Below are 18,801 nucleotides of genomic sequence, written 5' to 3' on the forward strand. Positions count from 1 at the left end.
AGTAATTATCCAGTTGGAGTGTATGATAAAGAGCTTGTATTTACATATCTGATTTGTAAAGACTGAGCAAAACTATAATATGTATTCCGTAGCAGCCTTCTCTCACAATTAAGTTGATTTTGTATCAATAGCAACAACAAGGACTACTGTTGGGTCGTGCATTGCTATTGGTGTCAAAAGATGTTTTGACCCTGTATTAAGAATGTGTGTAGTTAAATGGATAAGTAAAAATATCCACTCTGCAGAAAATGCCACATTTACCTTCAGTTAGTGGATATTTTAGGGATAAGTCAAATTTAAAAAATAATTGTGTTGAAAAATGAAGAGTAACACATTTGTAAAACAGTACATTTTGGATTCTTCAAATGAAAATTGAGTATAGGAACCCCAGTGTTGGTGCTTCTGAAGTAGAAAACACTGAGGTCCAGTTTGGACCTACTATGCAGACAAATAAGTAGGGATCTAGAAATTCTTGGTGTTTCAAGGAAAACTAGAACCCATAGTTCTGGGAGCTTCCACACAACATGCTACAGAGCCAAGGCTGTGGAAAGGCAACCCAGGCAGCTGTGGTACATATATTAGAAAGAGTGTTACAGAGGTCTTCTCAATAGCTTAAAAAACAAACAAACAAACAAAAAAAACCAAACCAAAACAAAACAAAAAAAAAAACCCAAACCCAACCAACCAAAAAACCCAACAAACAAAAAAGCAACCCAGCATCAGCCTTGCTGGAGAAGGACTTGATGGATAAAAATGGCATCTAAAGCCCTTGTGAAACGTGTTTCATAAAAATTCCTTTAATGTGATGCTTTGGCATTAATTTTAAAAATTGTGGGGAAAATGCAATATCCCCCACATACAAACAAATCCCCACCTTGACATATGAGTGAACTTCACAACAGTTCTGTCTTCATCTATATTTCAACAAGTTTGTGGAAATACAGCGCAGTTGTTCAATGACAGGGGAATGTTTATATATTCTGCATATACATATCATGTGTGCTAAATATAAATGTGACTGACATGCTGCTTTCTGAACTTTCCATCTGAAAATAGGAATGGGTGATAATAGAACTGATTAAAAACACTCCAGCAAGTTTCTCTCAGAAAACAAAACAAAACAAAACCATTATCATCAACTTAAAATTTTGTTTATAGCGCCCTCAGTCCTTAAAAATAAGTTCATCTTGCGTAATACTAATGTTTTGATTAATTTAAAGTATTATAGTAATCATACCGTATCCTGCTGGAGAAAGGCCCAGATGCTTCATTCTGTTTTTTACGAGTTCAGCAAGCTCCTGTCTTTCTGATCTCCTGTAAAGGTTCATTCGCTGCTGGTTTATCTTCTCAGCTGTTTTACCAGAGTGCCTTGGTACTCTTCTGCTCAGCCGTCGGGCCCACTGCATGCTTTTTCGTCGTAACAAGGGATGATCAGACTGATCACTAGATGTTGAGTTACGATGATTACTACGATAACTAACCTGTTCTTTGATGTCTTTAGTGTCTTCCCATTCTTCTACACTGATAGAGATTTGAGACTTGAAAGGAAAATGACAAGAGATTAAGGGCTTTAAAAAATGGAAGCAGATTAAGATGTTTTCTCCTCTTTTTAACAGTGCAGTTGAACATGTGTTTTGGTTGCGGAGGAGCTGATGGGATTCAGCTATTTGTACTTATTGAATTGGGCACCCTTTACTAGACTTTGATTTTACGTAAAAAGCTCGTTTATCATATAAATACATGTCAGGTGCAGAAGCAGTTAAGCATTATTTAGTGTCCAATTCCATTTTGATTCCGAGAAGAACTAGCCTTCCAACACTGCCTTTCCTGAATCTAAGAATGTGTTCTGAATGACTTCATTTTCTTCCAAGTCCACATATTTTCAGAAATTCAAGTTCTGTAACTGCTTTGTAGATGTATGTTGTGGATTCATTAAGTAATAGTTCAACTTTGGCTGCACTGTTTTGAGTGCTCTTTTAAGACCACAGGTAGAATGTGCCTGTTACCTGTGTCTCAAATTCCCGGGCATTTTTGACCTTCCAGCACATAGTATGTGGAACACCTCTGTGTCTGAAAATGGGCACGTATACAGTAGCCTTTGGTGTGATTCAGGCCACCTGTTGCAAACGAGGTAATTAATTCCTACTTTAAAGCATAGTGATATTGCTTTCTTACTCATATAGTAATAAAAAAAAGCAGACTTAAGGGCCAAAATCTGGCCTTCTGTTGCTTCACGCCACCAAAGTGTGACCAATAGTATATGTATAAAGCAGTACTGAAATAACTCAAGTGGATGGGTTACATATGGAGTTCTAACGTATACCAAAAGATCATAAGGAATACAAGAGGAAACATTTCAAAAGATAACTTCAAAATTGCTTTAATGTCTATTTTACATTTAATATACTTCTAGCTTCTAGTTTCAAAACTACTTCCTTATAATCTTGCGTTATTGTTGTGATCTTTGAAACATGCCTTTATTGACATTGAAATAGTGAAGGCCTCGCTGGTATCAGCGCAGTCATATTAGCAAGTTACTTGTGACTGATTTCAGTGTGTTGAACGTTCAAAATTAACAAATGAAGTATGAAACAAAGATGACTTAAAGTGGAGCTGGCTCAGTTTGTATGAATCCCCAAAACCAGAAAGAGTTCACAATACGCTGGAAGTGGTCAGTGAATAAAGCACATTTAACTGAAGAGCTACTGAAGCTCTAAAGGCCTTTCCCCATCAATATAAAAGCTGAAAGCAAGATTCTGTTGACCTTATCAGTGTTGAATATAACCTTTTTTTAAGAGGCTCAGCACCCTCTCCCATGCAGAATCGGTAAGGTTCCTGGAGTCATAATAATACTTGATATGACTAAGTCTGACAGTGTGAGAAAGACTAATTTTTTTACCCCTTTTGCAAGGGCTAGCTTTTATCTGTGTTAAAAAAAAAAAAAAATCAAAACAACCCACCAAAACCCAACCAAACAACAAAACAATCAAACCCAATAATTAAAAAGAACACTGAATGTGCTTATGTTGTAGCACTTCAAATAAAATCACTTTTTTAATATTCTAGACTAGGATTTTGCAATAAGCCTTATGCAAAGACCCACTAATTTATTGGGGCTCTTCAGCTTACTCTGCAATAAAGGCGTTTTTTTGAAAAATTACATGATTTCTGAAGTTTTGTTACTGACTCAGCTGATGTTACTTTGGGTAGGGCATAAGAGAGAGCCCTGAATCCCTGCGTACAGGAACATTTGATTTTTGTTGATGTTGTTTATTATTTTAAATTGATATTTTGGGTTTGCATGTATTTTATAGTATGGATTAAGGTAAGCAAAGTACATTCCATATGATATGGTGCTACTTATGGATGGGAAGGGTCTATTTGGGGTGAAGAAATCTGATACAAACTGAGTATAAAGGATGGTCTTGTTTTGCCTTTCGTCCTGTCTGCATTGGCAGCTTTCCTTGTCCAGCTCTTGATAAAACAGCCATCTGGACTTGCTGGCATTAGTACTGGAAAGGTAAAGACCAATCAACCTAATTGTTACAGGAAGATAAGTCAAATTGTTTGAGCCAGAGAATAATCAGGAGAGGCCAAGTAAAAGAACAAGTCTTTCGATCCTGTGAATCTACAAAGCCTTAGCTTCAACTTTTGAAACTCTGGGATAGGTGAGTTGAAACCATTAATGAAGGTGATAAAGTGAAATATTTACTTAGGTCACTATTCAGTTTTTATGGTGCCTGTTGAGAAAGATGTGCACAATGGTCCTTCCCTGTATGCAGGAGGAAAAAACTAAACTGTTTAAAGATAAAGCAAAGCCAAAGATACCCAAACCCTCTTTCAAAGGCAGCACAAAAGCATGCCTGCCAGTGGCAGCTGTTTAATACATAGAAGATAAAAGCCCAGCACAGAGTACTTCTGTGCCCCGCTCTGTCCCAATCAGTCTCAAACTTCCTTTAAAAATACTTTCATAAATATCATTAATATATTTTGAGGTTTGGTTGCTTTAATTTCTTTTCATTTAATTTCTCTTTTGCGTAGCTTGTAAACCTGCTGTATGAGAAGCGTAACTGATGATATGGTGTCACTACTACTACATAGTAGTAATCGATCATCTTACGTTATCTATATCTTATGTTATAGATATATTTTGTTTGCGATTCCTAAAGATAGAAACATGGTGAAATCTCTGGAAAATATCAAGGTGCGTGTTAAGTCTTTACATAATGACTGCTACTTTTCCTGGGGAAAAATCTGTATGCCACACATAAAGTGAAGAAATATGTGCCTTTAAACTTTTTTTTTATTAAGTTTCAGGTTGTTTGGTTGTTTTTTTGTTGTTTTTTTTAAAGCCAAATTCTCATCTCAGGTGTCAGACTGTATGCCCAAAGGAGTGCGATTGCTTGCTTGTGCTGCTGGACATCTGTGACACACGGGGTTTTTTGCACTCCGGCAAGGGGCTCTTAATAGGATGTTTCACACCCTTATTTAAACACTAGCTCGGGTTGGCCAACACATGGCAGGGATGGGAATGTATTCACGAACACACCAGTGTTCATATTTGAGATAGCCAGGGTGGCTGTGAGTACAGTGGTAACAGTGCTACAACATCAAATGTCAATTAGTTTCTTGGATCTTTGTTCCCTTGACTTGCTGTTCCCTGGGAGCGAAGTGTGTAAAATATGAAGCAGTTTTAATGTGGAAATCCATCGATGCTGTTCTGAAGCAATGCCTTACTTTTGTGTAACTGCAAGTTTAATCTTAAATTAACTTTTCTGTATACCAAAAGCCCTTCATTGCACCCAGGGTGCTAGGAATGCTTCTCTTCTCCAACAGCGGTCTGAACCATTGTAAGTACAGCCACATATTCCTTTATCATAAAACTTGAGGATTTTTGTCCACTAGCATTTAAGGTGTTTAGGATCGAGGCTTTTGTCAGACTGTAAAGATGACCTGTTATCTTCAGAATTCAATAGGGACAGGCTCACTAGGGACCAAATTCCATTGGGCTTCTCTGAAAGTCCCAGTCTGTCAGCTTTCAGATTTTTAATAAGGTGTTTGTGTCCACAGCAATGTTGCTTTAAGCTTTATTTACCCAAGGATGATCCATCACATAATTCCGTTTCTTGTAAGGATTTTAGTCCCAGGGTTTAACCTGGAGTACTGTTTTTAGCTGGGTTAGAGTTAAATTTCTCTATAGTAGCTCATACGGGGCTAAGATTTGGATTTGTGATCGAAATGGTGTTGATAACACAGGGATGTTTCCGTTATTGCTGAGCAGTGCTTACAGTGTCGAGGCCTCTTCTGCTTCTCACAGTGCCCTGCCGGTGAACAGGCTGGGGATGCACAAGAAGTTGGGAAGGGAACACAGCCAGGGCAGCCGAGGCCTACTGTCCAAAGGGATATCCCATAACATATGGCACTGTGTTCAGCAATAAAAGCTGGAGAAAGATGAAGGAATGGGGGGACTTGTGGAATTATGGCATTTGTCTTCCCAAGTATGCGTGATAGAGTCCTGCTTTCCTGGAAATGGCTGAACACCCACCTGCTGATGGGAAGCAGTGGGTGAATTCCTTATTTAGCTTTGTGTGCACAGGCAGCTTTTGCTTTACTTATTGAACTGTCCTTATTTCAACCCCCAAGTTGTTCTCACTTTTACCCTTCCAATTCTCTCCCCCATCCCACTGGGGGGGAGTGAGCGAGCTTACTGGTGCTTACTGCCTACCGGGCTTAAACCACGACACCCAGAAACAGGCAGACAATAAGCAAATACTTACTTGTGAAGCCATTTCTCGTGACTGACAAAGGAAGGGGAAAAAGAAAACAAAAGACAATTTAAACAGAAGTGAATCTAAAGAAACAAACATGGACTGTTTAACAGGAACCACAGAAAATCAGCTACAGAAGGTAGTAAGAAAGACTTCATATCTCCCTTTTTTATTTTTTTTTTTAATGGAATGGAAACAGTTTGAGTCATAGGTGCAGGTCACTGAGAGGGAGGGTAGATTTGCTTGTTATTTAGTCACTAGGTCACTGAAAATTTGCTTTCATTTTAAAGGAATTATATTTATTTCTCAGAATGAAGTGAGGGATTCTCATTTGCATAGTACAAAAAGGGGGTGTCAAAGGAGAAATACATAGAGAAATATTAATATTGGCATATTTTGTTCTTCTGACTCAAGTTAACCATTAACTGACAGTTTCCAGGTGTGTGCAATACAAATTAAGTTTTATATGTCTGTTTAAACTCAAACTGATATACACACTGAAGGTTCTCTGAATTGGGAACCTTCAAATTATGGTTAAAAGTCCATAATCCCTGAGAAAAATAGCAATTTACATTTCTCTAACCTCCATTTTAAAGACCTCATCCAACAATATTTTAAAGTTTTCTGGCTTATTATATCGCAAACCTAAAATGATAGTCCACGCTAATATTATTTTATTAGTGTAATTAGTTGAGAATTCCTTTAACTTCAAAATAAACACTTTGCAGAAAGATTACAGCTTTCAGCATCTCTGCATTTGTAGGTATCTACCCATAAGGACCACAGAAGCAGAGCTGGATGTTGGATGTTGCTCTTTTGTATTCTGGGGAAGAGCTAAGTTAGGGAAGATGCCCTTGCCCCTCTCTAGAGCACAAATGCTCACCCACTAAACAGGAAACTGCTGAAGTATTTAAGTGTGAAAATACCACTGGGGTCTGCAATCAGAGCCTTGAGCTTTTTAAAGACAGCAACAAATGCTTTTACTTCACTTAATAAATAGATACAGTGCCACTCGTCCACATTAGTCCAGTACCTGGCAATTTGAAAACTTAACTAGATTTCCCTGGCCACCCTCTACCCTCCCCCCGCTTCTTTCTCTACCTGATTTAGCTCAAACTCTTCATGAGATTATCTGTGAGATCTCGTAGGAAGTAATAGTAGAACTCATCATATCTATTGGACAGTGGCTTCCAGGCTGGTTTCAGTGTCTGAATGTTTTAAGAAATTGCTTCTTTGTAAAAGATAATCAATAACTATCTCAAAATAAATCTGGACCTGATCTGATCAAGCACTTGAGCTGCTGCATGTGTACGGGCTCTAGAGGTTCCCAATGTCCTGGTAAAATTGTGAGTTTAGAGTTAAGTGACTGATGGTCCCAAACCTTGTTTTCAGAAAAACATTTGAAAGATCTTTAATTTATCAGTTAAGCTTGCCTCAGAAGACTTATTTGAGTGTGTATGCTTACCTCCCACCCCCCTGCCAAAAAAAAAATCCATGTAGAAAAGATGAGTGTTACTCTTATAGGTTTTTTTTCATATTAGCAGTGATGCTGCCTATTGCCTTCTCCAAGGAATGATTTTGATGGATTCTGTTAATGCTGCAATATTTAAAAAAATCAGCTGACATTATTGCAGTGGCACTGTCCACTGGCAAAGCTCTAACAGCCACCTGTAGAGGTATTGGTGGTCCACAAAGAGAGACAGTAGTGAACTTCATGGAATCTTGCGAAGCTTGTTGTAAACCCTACTTTTAAATTAACTTTAACTGAATGTTTGTACTTCCTTCGATATAAATCTTGCAGTTAAGCATTACATGGCTTAATGTTTCATTACATTTTTCTGAAATATGGAGAGAAAATACAATTGTCTTGGAAATCAGTAAACTGAGTCTTTCAGAAGAAAAAAGACAGTTCATTTGCATTTTAGAGCTGTATTTGAGTCATGGTTTAATGAGATGGTGGTATTAATGGTCACGTAAACAAATGGCTTATACATGACATAAATAAAAGCTGCACAAACAAACAAATGTATGTCAAATAGTTAGGAAAGCCTATTTTTGTCATTCTTTTTATATATATAAAAAAAGTATACATTTGTATGGTAGACACATAAATACATATATACAAAAACCCACCACTGTTTGGCAGCTAAATTTAGAAAAATCCCACAATACTTTTAATAACATTGTTTTATTCTCTTGTTGCTCGTTTCTAGTTAGAAATTCACGTGAACGCTGAAATGCCACTGGTTTTGAGATATAGCGTTGACATTCTTGTCACACCTGATACAGAACTTGGCCGTATAGCTTGTAATGGATACTGCCATTAGTCACCACATGCAAACTCAGGCTATCTTAGTCTGTCCTGTCTGTGCCTGAACTGCCCCTTGTTTTCAACCGGGCAGTTCTCTGTAGGCGTGCACAGGAATGAAAGTCAGTGTGTAGACTGGGTCTGGGTATTCACGAAGTCCGGGGATGAATGTGAGCCCTGAGTTAATGTGACCATATACATGTCAGAAGAGAAAGATCTTTGGGGGTTATTGGAATTCCGTGCATTTGCAGATATGGCATTCACAATATTCTTTAAATAAGTGGCTCCCATTCTTATGAGGACCAAAGAATGTTGTATACTCTGTAATCAAATCCAAAGAAAATTGTAGTAAACTGACATACCTCGGATGTTGTAAGCTTTTGGGATTCTGTTCTATAGACTCCAATTGGAATGTCTCCTGTAGAAGAACAAAGTTTCTGATATAGTCTGGCATATGTCCTAATCCATAGATCCTCTTCTGTGATTTTCATCTGAACAAATAATAATAGGAAGGAGGACTTTTAATTCTTGAGGGCTTATCACTAATTCACTATACTACTCTTGAAAAAATTTTAAAACTAAACACTAGCTGGTAATGATCATATTGTAGTATTGCACCTTTGCTCCACAACAAATCTGGAACTTCTATTGATTTTGTAGACAGTGTTTCTTTTGTTCTCTCCCTGTTTTGGAGACGTTGCAGTGCAAATGGTTCAGTCTTATGAGATTACCTCTGTTCTTGTTTTAAAATTACTTAAAAACTTATATGGCATCCTTCACCCAGTGTTCATATCTGACTAAAATATAAAAGAGTGAACTAAATATTGGCAGCAGTAAGAAACTGGTAATGGACAGACTGAGGAATGCACGAGTATTTTGAATGCAGCCAGATAACTGTCCACTAGACTGCAAGCTGAATATTTGGGCATAAGAAAGTCTTAAATTAACGTCAAGTATTTCATTACTATTAACTAGCTTTATTTCAAGATACGTTAGCCTCTTTTCAGAGATTCAACTGTCTTGCATTCACTGTTAAAAAAGCTTAATGATTAACCAACAAATACATAATTGGTTTCTATTTAAACAACTTCCTTAAATCATCACTGATAGCTTCCTTTGTAAGAACAACATCCCACAATTCTTTATAGTTCCACAGAAAGCAACTTGTAAATAACTCAACTTCTATTCATCTCTTTGCCACATGGGATGTGATGGGTGTGGGAGAAAACATAAAGGCGGGGTTTATTTTTAATAAAAAATAACATTTTATGGGTTGGGTTTTTTTTTTGTGTGTACACATATACATATAAAAAAAAGATACAAAAATAAACTCTGCGTTGGGGAGTAATGACATACATAATAAAAAGATGACTTTTGAACTTTGACACCTAAAGTAATTTACTACATCTTATCTTTATGTAAAATCCAGTTCTGCCTTTTATTGCCTGTGATGGAAACGGGTATTGTGAAACAGCATTGTGTGTAAATGTAACCAGCCTGTACAATACAGGTTGTACTTCCTGGTTTTCATATACTTAATTTTTAAAATTGGTTGCTGAACTGCCACTGCTGAACTGGACTATTTCATATAAAATGCACTTTTCTTGTGTTTTCCTGTCTTTCCTATTTTCCTTTGTGCTTTATAGAATGTATTGTGTTTTCTTGGGGGGAGCGTTTTTTGCTATGGAAGTAACTAAACACAGGTATATTTTCTATCTAATTTTCTTGTATTCTCCCCTGGTGAAAAAGGAAACAGATGGCCTTTCTTGGACTTTCACAAAAGGAAGTGCCATACAAAGAATGTAGAGGCATTTTGCAGACAGTGCAGAATCTTCTCTGGTACTCTGTAATCGTATTTATTTTTTTTTTAAGTAACTTACAGAACAAAGAAACCCAGATCCTGGTGTGGTATCAAGTCCCAGCAGAAGTCTTGTGATAGAGATCATATAATCTTTCACAAATGACTGCAAGATTTTTAACAGGAGAGATGGAAAAGAGAGAAAAAATCTTTAATGAACAGATGAGCAGGTAACCATTAGCACCATGTGTGAATTTCAAATAAATTGTACATCTGCCCTTACAATCAGTCTTCTTAAGTATCTTAATCACTGTAGAAATAGCTATCCCTTTCCTTGTGCTGAATTTACTTACATAAAATAAGTTTCCTTATTTGCTTCTGCATATGCAGCCAATGTACATACAGGATTCAAAGACACTAAGGCACAATAAGGCACTATGAAAGCAAAGACAAATGTAGATGTAAGACCAATGGAAGAAAGGTGTTATCCTTATTAGGTATGAAATTATAATAATCAATGCTTCGGTGCAAAAGAAATGCTGTTGTATGGTAGATGGGTCTGCAGAACTGAGTAGTGGGTTAAACTAAGGTGAGACTACTAATATTTTAATCCAAATTAGTCATTTGCCTTTGCCAATCCATCTATGTTTTTTAACGGTTGATCTGCCTTATCTCAGGTCAGACCTGTTGCTCTGCTAACAGAATTGTTTCTCTGATTGGTTAAAAGGTAGAAATTAAGCTAAATGTAGAAGTGTAGGCTAAAACCGGGAACAGACATTAGATCAGCTAAAATCACAAATATTTTTTCTCCTTATGAGTTGGGCTGCTAGGATCAGAGGGCCGCGTGGGTGCCCTGCTAACTGTAGTAGGACTGTTCATTGCCACCTCTTCTTAGGTGTAGCAGGGCAGCATTCAGTGCATTCTTGGAACACAACTTGCAATTAGCTCTTTTGGCTTAATGCAAATACGGAGTTAGCAAATATGTTTTGATAAAGAAATAACTTACAAAGGTGTTATATAAATCCTTTAGAGTTATAGCATCTGTATTTCTTTAAATTCAGAAGCTCTATTTTGATACATAGTGATTCAACTATTTTAATTTTTGTACTGGTAATTTTCCAGTTGTAATGGGGTAAATGCCAATGAGCATCTTCTTGAAAAGAGCAAGTTTTTTTGTAACTTTCACTTATTTGTTATCTTGGTTGCATCATTTATACTATGTTATTATCATTAGATTAGCAAGTGTATTCACAAGGTTTTGCTAGACCAAGTTTTTATTTTTCAGTCAGTGTCCTAAAGATAATGTAAAGGCTTTTCTTTTGGCCTAAAATAGGAAGCATTAGATGAACCCTGCTGTTTCCCATGTCATGTCTTCTGTTCCTTGTATGCAGAAGAATAAGATGTCATACAGAAAAGGATGGGACCGTGAAAAATAACAGAGAGAACTTGCTGTCATTGTATTTTTAACTTGGAATAAGAAAAATAATTGTAGAAAAATGACAGTTCACCTCAGCAGTAGGAGTTTGAAGAAAGAATGGGTGAAATTTGAGTGAGAATGAGTGAGTGTGGGGGTTTGTTTTAAACACTTTCTGGTGAATGGTTTTACTCTGTCAAGTCATAGCATGACTGATCATGTCTCGGAGCAAGTATAAAATATTGAGGTTACTTATGTGCTGGCAGTAGTTGTTGATGATAACAGATCTGTTTCTATATAGGTGTCTTAATCTACTTTTTAAAAAAGTTTTGTCATATGTGATGTTGATATTCTGCAACATAATTAAAAACATGTTTTGTAAGCAAATAATATTTATTTCTAAACCATCTAGAATTTGATAAATGACTTCACATCTGTTGGCTTATCTGCTTTTCGTACCCGCCCGTATACATGATTGTTTCATATATTAATGACTTTTTGAGAAAAGCTTAACTCCAGGAATTTTTCTATTTATGTTCAATTTGCCTTCAGGGAATTTATTTGGAAGTAGAACTGAGGTGAAAGAACACCTTTCATGAACCAAATGACCAAGTAAACAAATGTCCCTGAAAGAACTTTTAGTGCCTGAAGACAAAAGCATCCACAGGCTGCCTCTGGGTATAGGCAAAGTAAGTAGCTGCTTAGGTGAGCAGACTACATGGGCCACGGTGGTATTGCCACTTATTCTGCATAACTAGATGCTTGAAGATTAGTGCTGGAGGCTGCTGCTTGGGCATCTCAATGTATCAGGGTGTGCAGAAAGGTTGTCATTGCTGAGGAGCAAGGGCACTATTCTCCTGCTTTTCCACCCTGAAACCAGCAACTACTACCTCCATTTCTCCTGACCCCATATTTTCTGATATATCATCTAATGTTGTTGCCTTCCCTTGTCCCAACTGACTGCCAACACTTCTTTTTGCATGAGGAGGTCTGTCCTGGATTCTTGAGCAACGAAGTTCAGTGCTGCCTTTTCTTGTCCCACTGTCTCTTTGTAACCACAGCATATATTTCTTGTTAGGACAAGAATGGGTTACTTTAAGATATGATAACTGGTCTAGTCAACACGAGTAAGAGAACAGGACCTGATGAAGTAATTGCTCTATCAGCAAATGCAGATGGCTGATAAATTACTTATAAAAGTAATTCTGTTGATTTTTGTGATTAGAGTCACTACTTTGTGGGAATGGGCACTGCCTTTTTGTTGCAGAGTACTAGCGTTATTAGTCTGTATAATTTGTATTTTATGTATGCCTTATCCAAACTACTCCACTTATTTGAGTGTGGAGAGGTTCACAAACAGTATTGTCTTGTTTAACAACAGAACTCATGCAAGGACAGGGGTTTTGGGTTGGTAACTGAGCTAGTACTGTCATGTGGAACATGCTCCGTTGTCTTTCACCTTTGATTGTTCCTGATACAGACATTATTAATGGCTTACATGTAGGAAAACAGGGACATCTGACAATTAAGTGCAGTAAAATAGGTGGTAACAATTCATGTCTGTGTTAAGTCACATTATTGTTCATAGTACCTGATAAAGCAGCGTATCCAACATACTGATGCTGAAAACCCTGCCAGCAGCGAAGGGCAGTCGAAACATAAATGCCAGATTAGATCCCTTCTCCCGCTCTTTCTGTTAAGGTATTAAAAAATAGAAAATACTTTTAGTGCTGGTTTTGGAAGGACTGTAATAAAAACATCAAATTGAGAGAGGTCAAAAATGTAAAATCCCTTTATTCTGGATATAGTTTCTTTCTACAAATATGTAGCATCTTTGTTCAGTACTTACAGCTTTTCAGGTTGAAAGATTTTGTTTAATGCATACGTTGTTTCAATCATCACATCTCAAATTGCATGGGCATATTCTACCAGATCATTTTAAAAATGATTGAGGGATTTCAACTGTGCTTAGAGCAAAGCTCTTGTTATTCCTGCTCCAATTCCTTGATGCTGACAGTGGACTCTCATTCAGGTCCAGAAAGTCTACTAGGAAGAGGTACATGAAACATGAAGAGAATCTGATGCAAAAGGAAAGAAATGGTATTTCAGTGAGTGTGAGGATGTAAGACAAGATCAGACATGCACTGAGGTAGAAACTTCTTGCTGCGATGTTTCTGGGGAAGGGATGCAGAAAAACATAACTACAGATATGCCTTTTTCTTATTGCATCTCACTTGCAGAGGAATCACACCACAATGTGCTTCCTAATCCTTCAGTCATCAGAGAGCAAAACTACAGATTGGAAGTGATTTTGTTACTTTTTAAGAAGAGAGGAAATATCAAGCTTTCAGTTCAGAGATGTCATGAAGAGATGTTCTCAAAGTACAGAAATTTTACATGTCTTTGAATTGAGACAGTTGCATCCACCACATATACGCAGTAGTACATGCTGGGGAAAGACTGCCTGGCAAGCAGCGTGGCAGAAAAGACCCTGAGAGTCCTGGTGGACACCAAGTTGAACATGAGCCAGCAGTGTGCCTTTGTGGAGATGAAGTCTAACAGTGTCCTGGGCTTCATTAGGAGAAGCGCTGCCAGCAGGTCGAGCGAGGAGATCCTTGCCCTCTATTCAGCACTAGTAAGGCCACACCTGGAGTGCTGTGTCCAGCTCTAGGCTCCCCACTACAAGGAGAAATGGAGCTACTGGAGGTAGTCCAGAAAAGCACCACTAAGATGATCAAAGGACTGGAGCATCTCTCCTATGAGGAAAGACAGAGAGAGAGCTGGGACTGTTTAGCCCAGAGAACAGTAGGCTCAGGAGGATCTCATCAATATGTATAAATACCTGAAGGGAGGATGTAGAGAAGATGGGCTCTTTTCAGTGGTGCCTAGGGGACGGGACAAGAGGCAATGGGGACCAGCTGAAACACAGTCGGTTCCTTCTGAATGCCAGGAAACGCATTTTTACTGTGAGAGTGACTGAGCACTGGCAGAGGTTGCCCAGGGAGTTTGTGGAGTCTCCCTCTTAGGAGATAATTAAAAGCCCTCTGGATATTGTCGCGGGCAACTGTCTCGAGGTGGCCCTGCTTGAGCCCTTAGGCCCTTAGGCAAGACAACCTCCAGAGGTTCCTTCCAAACCTAACCATGATCTGATTCTGTGATATGCAAATGAGCAGTCTGCACTTACTAATGGTTTTGTTGAACAGCAGCATTCTAACCCCTGTTTGTCATTGTTGGATTGTCTGGCTGTGCCTGTTGATTTCTGTGGCTTTTGTATGAATGGAGTTGAAAAAGATGTCACGTAATTTCAAGTCCAGATAAAAATATACAGCAAATAATTCCTAAAAATATGACAATAATCTATCCTATATAAAATGTCACCTCTGTCAATCTCTTCAGATTAAAGGGGGTTTGAAATTTTTAAGGATTTTTTTTTTTTTTTATTCCAAACACTCTCTATGTTTTGACGAAATACTACTGGCTTGTATTAGAGTTTCTTCTCCATGAGAAACACATACATACACATACACTCGTGCTCTCTCTCACACACAAATGCACACACGTGTGTGTACTTTGATGGCTGAGCAGCAAAGAAGTGTTTCTAGCAAGTTGTGTACTTCTGACAGCTGAAGAAGAAAGCAGTCTAACTGTACAAAGAATGCTTTTACCTAGATAAGCATACTGTTGTGCTTACTGGTGTAAGCCACAGAAACAAGAACTTATGTATTTCTTTTGTAGTTTGATCTCATATATTCAAGTGCTTTTAGTGCAGTCAGACAAAGTAGAAGATATTTTTCTTCAATTGCTATTGAGAATGAAAACTTATCTGTGAATTATTGGAAAAGAACTAAGATTAGTTTTACAAAAAATACTTCAAAATTAAAGCTACATGCATATTATAACATACATTACATTAAATCCTTTTAGATTCATGCCATAAAATATTTTATAGGGAACTGGCTGTGAAGTGGCTCCTATTGTGACTCAGGTGTTATTTTTATCCTTCCATCTGTTTAGAGAAATTTGCAGCAGATTCTGGTTTTGTGCCAAGAAAGGTGAGATAAGGCAAGAGATATTTGGGGAATAATTTGATTCTATATCCAAAATTCTGAAGATAAACACAAGGTTGCTCATATTCGTTTTATTTAAAAAAGGAAGCTTAGAAATTTATTCTCCCCCTCTTTTTTTTTTTTTTTTTTTTCAGATTTCTTATATTGTTTCCTTCCATTTCTTATTACAGGCTTGCTGCTTCTTTATTCTTGCTTAAAGGAGATTTCTGAGAAATACAATTCTTACTCAGGCACTTTCCATTAAGTTCTGCTTTATTACTTGCAGACTTATTTGCCTCTGAGAGAATGCTGCAGATGTAGAAGCCAGAAATGTGCCAGAATGTCCCAGCAGTTTTATTTCACAATAAGTGATGCTCAGCAGCTCCTTCTCTGACACTTTCTGGAATTAATGACAAAGGTGATATAACTACTTAAAGAAAATCATAGATCATTTCTAGAAACATAAATAAAAGATAGTGGCATGAGTGCATCCTGTAGAACTTCAGCTGTATAAATGACATTTTAAGACACAGCTATTAATAGATGGGGATCTTTACTTCATCCTCAGTCTTCCTACGGTTGTGGCCTTGCTCAATTCATGAATTACAGAATTTTTACTGTTTTCTTTCTAAGTAATAACAGGTGTACACTTGTGATTTTGAGAAGTTCTTAGCATGTGCTTCCTCCATATAGGCCATTTAAGTTAATTAACTATTTCTTTTTGGGTTTGCATATTGTCAGAATACCAGAAAATATCTGCCCAGAAGGTCAAGTTCATAAGCTTTTCAGTTTATTTCCCTCTTTTCCACCTCAACTTATATTTGTATGAAATCCTTTTTAAGGTTCGTCATGGTTTTATTTTTTTACTATTTCTAAATAAATATCTATTACTCATAGCAGTTAATTCTATGATACCAATAATAACCCAAATTAACCTGAAGCCCTGTTTTGGCCACTCTGTCAGAGGTGGAAAGAGATCTAGGGTGCATCTTGATTTTAATATATTCTCCTCCGATACAGACAGTAATATGTGAACTGCCATGATAACCTGTAATTGTTGTGTACAAACAATGCAAAGTTGCTTTAATGAACACGCATGGATGGGGGGGCGGGGGGCTAGGGGTCATGCAAGAACATATAAAGGTGACAGTGGCTTATTACAGGGAACAGTCAGTTCCCTGCACTGTTAGTTTTGGTAAATGTCAGTTGTTGCCCACGTCAGATATAAGACATCAGAAATCTGGGCGTGGAAACCTCTTTACAGTCCCTTTCTTGATATAAGGGATTTTGGATTGATAACACTTCACCTCCGGAAGAGTTTACAATATTTTGGACTACATGTTCTTAATTGCTTCTGTTCTACCTTTTTGGCAAGAACGGATTCATTTTCTGTTGTTGATCTGGAACAGCGTTCTAAAAACCTGCCGGTTGAACAGCCAAATGTGTATCCTAATTATTTATACAGTTTCAGGATTGTAGCTGATGTAAATCATTAGAGAGTCATCTAAAATAAGACTTACACTAATTAAGAGGTACCACTCTTTTTTATAACCCATCTATCATTACTGCTTGCTATTACTTAATGTTACTTCAGATTTGCTTAAAACTTGAACAATTTTAAAAACAAATGAAGACAGCATGCCCTATCCTTAATTGAAGGTGAAAAAAAGCAGCCCGGCTTTGTGACTATCACTGCAAAGATACTGGGCCATCCCAGACAGACTTCTGCTCACCAAACACATACGTGCTTATCCCTGTGGAAGATACAAAATAACAGTATTGGTTTGATTAAAAGATATAGGAGTTTGCACATATTTTAAAATGACCTTTTAAAGGTTTGGAATTTTTATCCTTCAGTTAACACCTGCAATATTTACTTGGAAGACAAAAAAAAATTTAAAAAATCATAGAAAACTAAAGTATGAATCTTATCCACGACATTCTAAACCCTTTCTTTCAAGAAAGTGAGAGTGGTTACCTCATTTTTTTCTTACTTAAGACAAATGGAGAACATAAGTTTTAAATTTAGGCCATGGGTGTTTTGTTTTTCCTTCTCTCTGTCATATAAGGGCGACTGCTTCCTCCTATGCCAGTGCTGAGTTTGGTGTTCAGATTTATTTATCTCTAAAATAAGGAAAGTTGCAGCTGCAACAGCAGATGGACTTCTGATTTGCATATCACTCTTTTGCAGCCCATTAGGTTGAAAAGTCAATTTTGCACGTGTGTTTCAGTGCTACTGGAAGGCAACTTGCCCGACTTATTTATTCTTTCTGAAAATGAGGTGCTTAATGTAGAAATAACAATCAACTGTATATTTGATTGCATTAGGTAATTTTTACTCGAGTTTTAATTGTCTTTCATTTTACACGGGGGAGTTTTGAAACATCAAATGAACTACAGCACCACCTGTAAAGTGCTCCTGACAAACGCTAAGATGAAACGAGTAGGAAATATCAACAGCAGGCAACTTCAACAGCAATGAAGAAAATGTTCTTTCTTTAAGACAATTTATCTACCTCTATTTCAGCATAGCATAGTTTGGTTAAGGAGTTAATTAAGTGCTCAGCTTCCAACCTATATTCACAACTGTACTTTTGCACAATAAATTAACAAAGATAGGGAAGAAGTTAAAATATTTCTAATGATTTCCAGAACCTTTTCTGGAAAAATGAAGGAGCCTATGTAAAGCAAGAAAAAGAACTGAGGTAAAAATCCTGGTTTCACTGTATTGAAGTAGACAGCCTACAGCCCATGGAGTGTTCCAGAAGAAACTGTAGACACCACATACCGGGAAAGCTGTTATTATTCTTACCTCTCCTTATCACTAAACTGTATGGATTAAGGGACTATGCAAAAAAAAAAAGAAAGGTGCCAGTTACAGTACATCAAGGAACTAAGTTAGGTTGGAACATAGTCTTGATGGCACTACCCAGCTGCTGGCACTTGTTGCCCAGAAGAAAGTGGCAATGCATGATTCCACCCAGTTCGAGCTTATTCTTCCTGAAGTTACCATTGAGTGAGGGAGTGCTAAAGTGGAGGAGCCATGCGAGCAAACCTTAATGGATAGTGGGAGTGGCATAATTGAAATGAAGATGTCTCCCACTGCAAAGTGCTCCTCTCTTCACGTAACAAATTTTGTCCGGCTTCCTCACTGCTCTCCATTTTACGAGCTTATCAGAATACCACCTAAATAAGAGTAGGCCTTTGTTCTATTTCAGGCAAAGGTCAACAGATCACAAAAGATCACTCAGATATTTATATCTTGTGATCGAAATGTAAGCATGATAGTCAACTGAGTAAAAGATTGACTTCTAATGCAAATCCTACCCCATCTAGACAGGCTGAATTTTTGCAGAATTGATTCTTATGTAAGAAACTGGGAGATGGTCTGTAAAGATAAGTTTGTATGAAAAAGCTGTTTTCCATTAAATATATGTTACAGTTAACTATGCGAACTTTATACAGTA

General features: G+C 37.4%; 1 protein-coding gene across 3 annotated transcripts in view; it reads right to left on the minus strand.

The window, feature by feature from the left end:
• KCNT2 (potassium sodium-activated channel subfamily T member 2) overlaps positions 1-18,801 on the minus strand; it is a gene marked incomplete at its 5' end in the record, with an annotated part of 158,319 nt that overhangs the window by 9,454 nt on the left and 130,064 nt on the right. For 2 of the 3 annotated variants that reach the window (XM_082484517.1, XM_082484516.1), the window contains 4 exons: positions 1,238-1,538; positions 8,439-8,567; positions 9,957-10,040; positions 12,880-12,981. In XM_082484517.1, coding sequence (XP_082340643.1) covers positions 1,238-1,538; positions 8,439-8,567; positions 9,957-10,040; positions 12,880-12,981 — 616 coding nt within the window. Of the gene's footprint in view, positions 1-1,237; positions 1,539-5,777; positions 5,799-8,438; positions 8,568-9,956; positions 10,041-12,879; positions 12,982-18,801 lie in introns of all 3 variants that reach the window. The other variant, XM_082484518.1, reaches the window with a different exon arrangement.

Source organism: Vanellus vanellus (assembly GCF_965231255.1).
Source record: "Vanellus vanellus genome assembly, chromosome: 5".
NCBI lineage: Eukaryota > Metazoa > Chordata > Aves > Charadriiformes > Charadriidae > Vanellus > Vanellus vanellus.